Raw genomic sequence first — 12096 nt, forward strand, 5'->3', positions numbered from 1 at the left:
GAGATACGGTTATAAAAGATTGTTCTTCAGTTTATCTTTCATTTCCTGCACAGCTAATGATAGAAAGACTCAAAAATCATCTTCACATTGAATTTGCACATTTTAACAAGAGAAAAAACTCATACTTTTCTTCATATTTTATTTCCTTTTTCCAAAAAGCGATTCAGTTTTTTTTTTTTTTTTTTGGAAATTTAAATTTGCTCTTTCCATTCACGAAAAGAATTCTATTACTCCTGCATTCAATCTGTTCAATCTCAGTTTAGTTTCAAGTTGAGACTTTCATTTCCAGACATGTACAGAGTGGTTGCTGTCCCTGTTTTGCTTCTCATTTTCAGGGCACAATTCCTTGGCAAAGCAGTAAGCTACTGACTAAGTCAAACTCACTACTTGTCACCCTCTAAACACCCTTTACGTATGGAAGACTGAACCCATACAATGTCTTCTGCAACTAAAGTTCAAAATCATAATGAATCAATTGTGCTAAAGCACAGGAATATCTAATTTTAAAAAACTTTTCAAAATGAACGCTAAGCCCTTCTCATTTAACTATTTGCTTGCTTTATAGACTATAAAAATATGTATTAATAGGTATGATAATATTCTCTGTTTTTAGGGTTTTATAAATATTTCAAAGCAGAGAGATTTCTAATAGACAAGCTACTTACACAATTCTGCGCCCTGAAAGGTGTCCCAAACCAAAGAAAAGAAGGCAATAACTAATGAAAAAGGGGCCAAGCATTCTTTCTCATCAGAAGCTTGGTGTTCCAGAGACGAATAAGGATGGGTGGGTAGCCCACAGAGTGTCCTGGTGGCACCAATAATATTCATCTCTGTTGAGAAATCTGGACTTGGCTAAGACCATCTGCCATCACTGCAGCCCAAGGTTACCTTTCATTTGGAAATTATGCTGTCAACTTGGTTTAGAATGTACATGGGTGAGGCATATGCTTCTCCTTGCTGCCCAAGGAGATGCTGGCATGGAAAAAATGTGAAGGTGCCTGATTGAAGCTTGTGTTTATGGACTCTCCTCTTCTCTTCTCCCCTAGTGACTGTGACCGTGGGAGGGAAGCAACACTTGCTCGGACTGTATGACACCGCGGGACAGGTACATTTTTATTATCTCGATTCATTGGAGGGGGGTGGTATAGGGGAGAAAAAGATCCGTTTGCTTAGGCAGATGGGACTCATAGCACAAATATTACCCATTCTGATCATTTGGGGCTAATTTATTGTCTGCCTAAATGACAACCAAAAGCACATTCTCGATATTTTAAAAATACTTATAACTACAAAAATCTAAATTGTTACATTATTCAAGGCATTGATAGGTAAATAATGATTCATTCATTGACTGATAACCATCAAAAACCAGAATAACAGATTTGTGACCAAGAGTTTCAATTTCTTTCTGTGGAAACCTATTCCAGATCCAAGATTCATAGATCAATTTCATAAATTTTAGTTGCACCCATTTTTTTCAGGTTATTTTCTTTGCCCACCCTTTATTTGAATTGCCTAATGAACTGCGAAAAGGCCCAAAAAGAGATTGGCTGGGGTGAGAGGAAGAGAGAGGGAGAAGATGGATTATGTGTTGGAAGGAAGAAAAGTCAGGATCCTAGATGTTTTCCAAAAGTGAGAGTCAACCCTGAATAACTGGGGGTTGACTCCAAATTCCCTCAGATTCTTGAAATCTTCTCACTTTGTCAGGACTGTTTCTTCAAGTTGGAGAAACTGGCCCACCAATAACGTAAGACAATGGGCTAAAACCCTCAACATTTAATCAGTTGGGACATGCTCTCTTTGGGTGAAAATGGCACTTAATCTGTCTTTCCCAGCATCCCACACATCGCTACGAAGTTTCTCAGGTTCTAATGTTCTAATCCAGTTCGTGGATTGGTGGAGGGGAAGTGGTTAAGGAACTGATGGCTGTAGTCCAATTTCTTGGATAGAGCTTTTGTTATCATATGTCTTGGGTCATTTATTTAGGTCAAAATCAGCGGGTTGTTCAGTCTGTCCACATTCTTACACCTTAAGTCCTTTGGAGTGAACATTTTACCCTGCTATTTCTCAGTGTGAGTTTCCTGGGAATTGTTGTTTGTAGTGATGCATTCATCTAGGCCTTTTTTTTCACAATTGTTTTGGATATACATCATTTTGCTCAACTTGAAAGCTCTTCACAATAATATAAATAAATGGAATTCTCTTTAGGGATTTCTGTGAAAATTTGTAAGGACCACTGTATAAATGTATGTGGAACATCAAAGGTTGGTATTGGCCAGGCTAGGGTGCGGAGCCTGGAAAATCTAACACCAGACTCAAAGCTTCTAAGAGCATCCAGGGTCCCCTCATTGGCAGATGCCTGTTTTGGTAAGCTACCGCCAGGAACTGGGAGAGAAGTGATCACTCATGTCAATAGCAAGCCATATGACTAAGAAAGGAAGCCCCCTACATGCTCAAATGAAAAAATCAGTTTGCTTCTCTGATCTAAGATACAAGGGCCTCAGGATAGCTCATGCCCCCAACAGAAAGCATTCCAGCCACAAGGGTACACCACTTTGGAGGCTGAAGTTGCCTGCTCTATTTCAATCACACAATCATTGGGGTGTCCCCATTCATCAGGAACTCATAGCCTGAAAGAGAGAGGAGTTTATACCCTCCTCCCCCATAGTCAGATTGTACTAATACAATCCGGTTTGAAAAGTTCAATACGGCAATGATTATTTCATGACTCTGAAACCTCTCTCTGGTCCCTCTGGCTTCGGAAAAAGTCTCTCTGTCCCCTGCTGCCCAGTCAGTTCTCCCCCGCTCTGCAGCAATCCAACAAGTATTGCCTCCTGTGCGTTAACTGCTCCAAGAACAACCTCCACAGGCTTCTGTTTAATTTTAAATCCAATAAAACTCTTTAAAAGCTCTTGTGGAGTTTAATTATTTTTTCCCACTGTTCTGTTCTTTTAAGAAAAAATTTAAATAACACTAATATAAGAGTTGAAGCTGTAAGACGTTGTAAAAATATCTTTAAACACCACATCAAAGCAAACAGAATGGTCTCAACATCTGACACAAAAGTGATGAAGACTGATAAAATATAACAAATAGATTATAAGATATTTTTTCAACTAACTCTCACTTGAATGCTTTATATTCAGAGGTAGACAAGACTCAAAATGAACCATAAAGCATGGGGAAAAGGAATCAGAATGTATCGTAAGGTTCCTTCTAGGCCAAAAATTCTATGATGAGGACTTTTCACATGTAATCTCAAGAAACCCTGATAGAACTGGAGTAACTAGCCAGAAGGACTTGAGGCTTGACCCATGGGAGACCTTTCAGCTGCAGAAGATTGCTGAATAATGGGAATGTGGTACACCACAGGATAACCTGTCATTCATTTTCTAGAACAGGGATTCTCAAACAGGAGTATGTGTCACAATCACCTGTAGGGCTTGTCAAAACTCAGCTACTGGGCCCCACTCCAAGAATTTCTGCTTCTCCAGGTCTAGGGTGGGACCCAAGAGTTTGCATTTCTTTTTTTTTATTTTTATATTTTTATTTATTTATTTATTTGAGACAGGGTTTCGTTGCCGTCACCCAGGCTGGAGTGCTGTGGTGCAATCTTGGCTCACTGCAACCTCCGCCTCCCGAGTTCAAGCAATTATCCTGCCTCAGCCTCCCAAGTAACTGGGATTACAGGCACCTGCCATCATACCCAACTATATTTTTGTGTTTTTTTCTAGAGATGGGGGTTTCACCATGTTGCCCTGGCTGGTCTCAAACTCGCGACCTCAGGTGATCCGCCCATCTCAGCCTCCCAAAGTGCTGGGATTACAGATGTGAACTACTGCATCTGGCCCAAGAGTCTGCATTTCTAACAGGTTTTCTGGCAATGCTCCTGCTGGTCCCTACACCATACTTTGAGAGCCACTCAAAGCGTGGCCCACCAACCTGTGGCATCAACATCACCAGGAAGCATGTTAGAACTGCAGAATCTTAAGGCCTATCCCCAGCCTACTGAATTTGCAAATCCATTTTAAGAAGATCTCCAAATCATTAGAATGCACATTAAATTTTGAGAAGCACTACTCTAAACATTTCTAGTGGTTGAGGCATTGTTCTGAAAGTTAGGAGGATGCAATGAAAAATAACCATTACTGAAATGTATTCCCATAGTTCTACAATTCAGCTATTAAGACTTTGTAACAAATTTAATTTGGAAAGTGTCCCAAAAATTCCATTCCCAGTCCTAGGTAGAATAATCTGCCTCTTCTCAGTTCTATACTAGTAAATGTGCTGGATAGCTAAAGGATGTGTATAATTCAAAAATACTCATTTGGCCAATTACTTACAATGGAAGAGAGATGATTTCAAAACCAACTGATTAATCCCTGAACCACAAAAAGGAAATGTCTCTGAATCCAGCTATAGAGTCCATCTCGCTTGAATAATTAGATTTTTGTGCATGAATAAACCAAGGAGCAATCCTCCACATTTTTGTCTTGAACTAACTGAAGCAAATGTGTTCTGAGAGGTAAAGTGATAGGAACTCATTGTCTTAACCCTCAATGTCAGTGCTAAACAAAATCATTTGACCTGCTTTCCCTTAACTTTGAGGCACCTTCTCTGCCTCAGACCTGGCTACAGCCCCATGAGCCATGGCCTGAGACACTCCTACCCCTCCACAATTCAGGCAAGCATGTGCTAAAGATAGTTTATAATGGGCTGGGTGCAGTGGCTCACGCCTGTAATCCCAGCACTTCGGGAGGCCGAGGCAGATAGATCACAATGTCAGGAGTTCAAGACCAGCCTGGCCAACATGGTGAAACACCGTCTCTACAAAAAATACAAAATTAGCCAGGCATGGTGGTGGGCGCCTGTAATCCCAGCTACTTGGGAGGCTGAGGCAGAAGAATCCCTTGAACCCAGGAGGCAGAGGTTGCAGTGAGCCGAGACCGCAGCATTGCACTCCAGCCTCGGCAACAAAAGCAAAACCCCATCTCAAAAAAAAAAAAAAAAAAAGAGAGTTTATGATGAAGTCATTTGCATACACTGTCAACACATGGTGGCTGCTATTAAACATTAGCTCCCTCCCCCAAACCCTGAAACAAACTAACATTTGGACTTGGAGTGGAGCCCTTTGAAGATAGATTCGTCACAACTGTTTAATTCTCTGTTAGGTAGAATTCCAAACATTAGATGAGGCGATGAATTGAGGAATTTTTCTCAGGGTGAGTGCATGTAACTCCTCAGATCACACTAGGGAGGAAATAAGGCCAACCAGCCCCGTAAGCCAAATCTATTTAGGTTGTGTCAACTCATCCTGTACGAGACATGTCCCTAGTAGTGTGTTACTGAATGCTAAAGGGATATCTGGAGCTCAGATCTTTGGCTCAGCTATGAAAGAGTCCCCGAGCCGACTTTCCCATGATGTCCTTGCAGGCCAGTTTGTTTACAATGCATCAGGAGAGACCAACTGGACAGCAGGCTGTTGGTTGGGTTGCGGATGCCGCAGCCAGCCCTGGGCATTCACCAGCTGAGGAACTTCAGACTGGGAAAGGGCTGTTTCCCAGGCTACGGCTTGCAGCCAGATGGCCTCCCACCTCACTGCAGGTCATTACAGTAGAACCAGCCATAGTACTAAGACAAGGGCTCGCCTCCTTCTCTTAATGTGGCCTCACCTAGAAGGATGATATGGGAAAGTCCTACTCGGATTGTGGCCTCTCGGGCGAGACTCCAGGATGGGCATATCTCAGAGACAACACCTGTGACAATGGCAGTGAGCAGCGCTGCCAGGGAGGCATGGCCGTCTCCTGGTGTCAGCAGCCACGTGCAGCCTGGCCAGGCGCCTGGTTCTGTGGAAGGGTGAACCACCAGGTTCCCCACAGAACCAGGAACCATCTGCATGTGGGCAAGCACAGAATGGTGTCTGTCACTGAGAAACCACAGCCCGCAGTAGCTCAGCCGTCACCAGTGACCACAGAAGTAGAGAAGCAAGGAAGGCCATCAACCGAGCCCCTCACTCACCCAGGTCTATGTGTCGCACATCTTCCCCAGACCCTGATTTCTGAAGTCCCGCTTTCCCCCAAGGGCTGAGGAAGCACACAACCAGGCAAGGAAGCAAGCGCAGCTAGGGTTTACGAATGGCAAACCGGGCTCCACTTGGAAGGAGGGGAGCCTTCCCCTTTGCTATTGGCTGATCCAAGGGGGCCATCTGGAGCACCGGATCTGGCAGCAACCCTCTATGGAAAGTTTGCCTAAAACCTCAGAACAAATGTTTTCCCTCAATGAGCAACTCCAACTTTCTTGCTCACGTGTATCTTCATGTGGGACTTTCAGGAGTAGGCAATTTGGGAGATTAGGGAGAAGTTTGCCCACATAACAGGTGCTTAGTAAAAGTAACCTTAGGACACAATCTTACTTCTCCCCAGATTATGAAAAAGAGAGCTGCAGGAACGTTGAGAGTTGCAGTTGGAGTTTTCAAACATTTGGGTCTTACTACTACTCAGTTCAGAAAAAGTTAATTTCTGAATCAGCCCTGGCATCCAATAAGGGTAGGGAAATGCTTCCAGGACCAGCAGCTGTTGTTGATATGGGATGGAGGATGGACTCTTTTACTGGATCGTTAAAGTACGTACTATGTTCAAGACAATGTTCTAAGTGGCCTACAAATATTAACGTATTTTATTCTCATAACAACTCATAAGGCCAGCACTATTAGCCTCATTCTGCAGATAAGGAAAGTGAGGCATGGAGAACTTACCCAAGATCACACCATAGTCACAAAGCCGGAGAATTTCTACCCACCACCGATGCTCTTAAGCACCATGCTATGTACCCACCCTATACACGATGCCCATGTCTTTCAAATTCAGCCTGATTTATGGGCGAATATGAAAATGAGACTTGTACCAAAAAATCTGGGATAAACGTCACTAAACCCAAGACTTGGAAGCAGAATTCTATTTCCAATTTAATGTGGGTATGGGGGGTGGGAGGAGCTCAGTGCAACTCTCTTTGCTGCTCAAAGTGTGGCCCCTGGACCCAGTAGCACTAGCATCACCTGGAAACTTGTTAGAAATGCACATTCTTGGGCTCCATTCCAGTCCTGCTACTGAATAAGAATTTGCACTTTAGCCTGGGCAACATAGCGAGACCCTATCTCTACAAATTTTTTAATTACCCAGGCGTGGTGTGCATACCTGTAGTCCCAGCTACTTGGGAGGCTGAGGAGAGAGGATCACTTGAGCCCAGGAGTTCAAGACTCCAGTGAACTTATGATCAGTGCACTACAGTGTGGGCAGAAAGCGAGACCCAATCTCAAAAACAAAAAAGAAAAAAAAAAACACAAAATTACATTTTTGTATGTGGATTGCAAAAATGTATGTGGATTCTAAGAAGTGCTGTCTACAAAATGATTTCACTTACCTGCATCATGATGCAGCCTATAATATTTAGGACCCAGGTGTTTGGCACATCTGATGCTAACACTTTCTCTGAACTGTTCATGTTTAATAATCACCCATAGTCACCCCAGAGCACCGGATCTGCCTTCAAACTGAACATGTTCTTGCCATCAGGGTGAAGTTGGGCTAAAAGCACTCAAAGGCCTACTTTGCCCCAAATACTTCCCTGCACTCCCCAATCCTAGCCTGTTTGTCTACTTTACCCCCAAAGCTCCATTTGAGCCTCTCTTTTAGATTAAAACCGTGTCTCCTCACGAAGCAAACAAGCACCTGTCTTCCATTCTGAATTTCAACATTAGAAAGGGCCTCAAATACCAACCAAACCACTTATCCACTTCTCATAGCCCCTAACATCATCTCCACATGTTACCATCGAACCCAGGGCCAAAGCATGCTCCCTTGTGAAAAAACATTAAGTTACCAGCTGGCACAAATTCAACTCCCCCAGCCCCCAGGGGACGCTTTCTTTTATTAATCCTGACCCCCCTGCCATATTTTATAGCTGCAGCCCAGGGTTAGCCCCCAATAGCCCAGGTGTGAGCCTTTTTTTTTTTTTTTTTTTTTTTTTTTTTTTTTTTTTTGAGACAGAGTCTCGCTCTGTGGCCCAGGCTGGAGTGCAGGGGCGCGATCTCGGCTCACTGCAAGCTCCACCTCCCGGGTTCACGCCATTCTCCTGCCTCAGCCTTCCGAGTAGCTGGGACTACAGGTGCCCGCCGCCACTCCCGGCTAGTTTTTTGTATTTTTAGTAGACACGGGGTTTCACCTTGTTAGCCAGAATGGTGTCGATCTCCTGACCTCGTGATCCGCCCGTCTCAGCCTCCCAAAGTGCTGGGATTCCAGGCCCGGCCGAGCCTTCTTTAAAACTATTTTTGCCCGGTTGTCCTGGTTAAATTACTCCATCTGTCTAGACCTTGTTTCTTAAACCATAATACTGGCTCAGGGGAGAGGGAAGAACAGGAACCTGTGGTTCTGAAACTTGAGCTGCATCAGAATCACCTGGAGGGTTTGTTCTAGCACTGACGGTGCAGCCTCTCCCACAGCGCCCCAGCCGCGGCAGGCTGCGTGGCACCTGGGAATGTGTAGTTCTAACAAGCTCCCAGGTGACGCCAATGTTGCTGGACTGAACAGCATAGTTTGGAAACCACTGCATTAGCTAATCTTTAAGGCCTTTTGGAATGGTATTTTCCCAATTCACTCAGATAAATATTCTACATCATTCCATTTTAAGATTAGCCAGCAGAGTAAGAGAACCTTAACTTGTCTTATTTCCACATAAGTCGACTTATTTCATGTATTTTCATTTTCTTTCCCCAATTGAATTGCCAATCTTACTCCCCCCGTACATAGTTCATACAGCATCCTTAACAGTGCTATGCATTCAGTAGGCACGAAATTTTTTAAATGGCATGATACAGCAGGACTAAGGTTTCCACAGAAGAGATCCAGAGTACAGAGCACAGTGAGCCCAGTGACTGACACTATCAGAAACGACTCAGCTGGAGGGCCAGAGGGTAAATGATCAGAAACAGACTTCTCTCACCTGCCCCACCTACAGTCAACCCAGCAACCCGTGGTCTTCCAGCTTTTCCATAATGTGAATAGAAATCCTGATAGCCACTGGGTTAAAAAAGCAGACAAACATACTCCTTTCCGACTATGCACAACAGTTATTTGTTCCTACCTAATCTAGTTGTGACATTTCTCCTCATGGCGTTTTGCTTTGGTTTTTGGCTTTGAGGTTTTAAATATACAGTGTTGCTGCCATCCAGTGGTAATCTGAAGCAGATGCAGGCCATCAAATAGATGATACAACCTGTGGTCAAACGTTTTGATTGCTGGGTAACATATGAGTCAACATTCCTAGACAAGTGAGTTAAGAAAATGCTTAATCTGTCACTTAAAATTCTGAGCGGCAGAAAACAGTGTGGTTACAATTGAGAGCCAGAGCTGGATTGGGGCTAAATACCCCATCCTGGTATTTATGAACTCTGTAACATTGGCCCATCATGGAACTTCTCTAAACCTTAACTTCCTCTTCTATGAAATGTGAATGTTGATGGTACCATCCTTCCAGTTCCATCAGGAGGATGCCATGAGAACGTACGTAAGAGTTTGAAACAATGTCTGACCTTTAGTAATAAGCCCTCGGGCACATCCTCCGTTAATGGTGGAGATGATAGTGAAGTACAGCCATGTTCTCTACTCCAGGCCCACCCCAAACCAATTAAGTCAGAACTCCCAGATACGCAGGCCCACTCTCCAGAGATTCTAATTTAGCTGGTTCCTGAGTAGAAAAGGGGGTGGGGCAGGGAGTTGATTAGCAGAGCATCAGGATGGTTTAAAGGCTCCCCAGGTGATTGTAATGAAAGTCACTGCAGTAAATGGCCCGCAGAAATGCCATGTGTTCATCTGCAGGTCACTGTAGAGGTCATTTCGTCCAGTCCGTCAATAAGATTTATTGAATATTTGCTGTGAAAAGAGTACATGTAGGGATGAGAAAAAAAATCAACACAGTCCCTACTCCATTTATGACAATCCAGATGGGAGCATGCAGTGGCAGAGGGCAGGTGGTGTGGTGAACAGCTGTAGATTATAGCCTGGGAAGGAGACTTCTTGGCTCATGGGCCATACAGCTGCTCTTTAAGGGAACATTCCAGAGAGAAAAGAGAGAAGTGGGGAGACGACGGGAGAGGAGATTTGTTTTTCAGAGCTAGTTGTGTAAAGAGGAAGGGTAGTGCCAAGAAATTAGCTATCCCTTTCTCCACTGCGTCCCCAGCTACACACACACACACACACGACATAGGCACAACTTGGCTGAGACGCAACCTGGCCTGACTTCCCAGTATGACCAGTGTTTATTCAGCTGTGCACCAAACTCCCAATTATTTGCTTGACTAGAAATGTGGTAAATTAGCCACAATAGTGGGGTTTTGTTGGTTTTGGGTTTATTTTTTAGGATTTTACTTTTCAGCATCCTTGCCATCTTGCTTTGCATTTTGCATTAGGTACCTAAAACCTTTGCTTAAGTTTTAATAGTAGTAGCAGTAGTGGCCACATATACTGAATCCCGTGTTCTGCATACTCTGAGTAGCTAAACAATAGATCAATGCATGCCCACCAACCAGAGTGGACCATACTTAATATTCTAAGGTACTTCCTTTCGATCTCATGTGTATGTACGTGTGCACATGTGTGTACTTTCTTTTCTGGTCTTTTTTAATTTTTTTATTATACTTTAAGTTCTGGGATACATGTACAGAACGTGCAGGTTTGTTACATAGGTATACACGTGCCATGGTGGTTTGCTGCACCCATCAACCCTTTATCTAATTAATAAATATATTATTAGAGTCAATGGAAAGGTTGATATTAAAAATATATCCAAGATATATTACATTTTAAAAAACACAAGTGGCACAACAATATGAACTATTTAATCAATTTGTTTTTAAACTAAACATGTGTATGTTGTATACATACATAAACATAAAATGGGCCAGGTGTGGTGACTCACGCCTATCATCCTAGCACTTTGGGGGGGCCAAGGTGGGAGGATTGCTTGAGCCCAGGAGTTCAAGACCAGCCTGGGCAACATAGTGAGACCCCATCTCTACAAAAAAATTAAAAATTGGCTGGGTGTGGTGGCATGTGCCTGTAGTCCAAGCTGCTTGGGAGGCTGAAGTGGGAGGATTGCTTGAGCCCGGGAGTCTGAAGCTGCAGTGAGCCATGATCACGCCACTGCACTCCAGCCTGGGCAATAGATTGAGATCCTGTCTCAAAAAATAAAATAAAGTAAAATAAAATGTTTGGAAGGACAATGTTTAAGCAGTAGCCCTCTCTGGGGAGAGGAAAAACTATTAGAGATCATACCAGGGATGAAAACAAGCTTTCACTTCTACTCTATGTACTTCTATAATGTTTGCATTTTTGCAATGAGCATATACATGTTTCATGAGTTTCTGAAATGTTTCATGAAGAGTAGTCATGGCCCTAATAAATGAGTTAATTATTTATTAACTCCTCTCTATGAATACATATATATGATAGGTATGAACATATAAGTTTAGTTGCATATATAGTATACACACATATATAGTGTATACACATCATATATAGTGTGTATACACATACAAATTATGGTATGTATGGACAAATGTCATGTTGTGATATGTGATGTATATATAAATATGGTATGTGTATGCACATTCACACACAAAGTTACTGTTGGCTTATGTGTTACTAAATTCTATAAAAATATAAAAAACTTGCTATTGAAATATCAGGTTTTGCCTTGGAACTTCCTCAAACATGTCACATACAGTAAAAGGTTCTTGCTAACATTTTCCCAAAGTTGAAATGATGCAAAGTTTTACTTTGTATTTATCAACTCCCACTAAAATAGCAAATACATAAATATCTTATGTAACCAGAAACTCTTCCACAGAGCGTATTCTGATCTGAAAAATCTTTAGAAAGAAAATAATTAAGCTAGCATTTTTTTTATTTGGCCTTTAGGTAATCTTTGAAACAAATCCAAAATCCTTAGCTCTAAACCCTCACTCAACATATTTCTTCAAATATTGTGGTGTCAAATTTGGCAATAACTCTTGTTTTGCATGTTAGTTCATTTATTCTAAAT

The 12096-nt window shown here is 42.5% G+C and overlaps 1 protein-coding gene and 1 long non-coding RNA gene across 2 annotated transcripts in view; one reads left to right on the forward strand and one right to left on the reverse strand.

The window, feature by feature from the left end:
• The window catches only part of RHOJ (ras homolog family member J), a 103373-nt gene that overhangs the window by 77550 nt on the left and 13727 nt on the right, over window positions 1–12096 (forward strand). Inside the window, exon 2 of the mRNA XM_045396543.3 lies at window positions 1047–1105. Coding sequence (XP_045252478.1) covers window positions 1047–1105 — 59 coding nt within the window. The remainder of the gene's footprint in view (window positions 1–1046; window positions 1106–12096) is intronic.
• Window positions 1–12096, reverse strand: part of LOC102137408 (uncharacterized) — an 86990-nt gene that overhangs the window by 58988 nt on the left and 15906 nt on the right. The gene's annotated exons all lie outside the window — the stretch shown is intronic.

This window comes from Macaca fascicularis, chromosome 7 (assembly GCF_037993035.2).
Source record: "Macaca fascicularis isolate 582-1 chromosome 7, T2T-MFA8v1.1".
Lineage (NCBI taxonomy): Eukaryota > Metazoa > Chordata > Mammalia > Primates > Cercopithecidae > Macaca > Macaca fascicularis.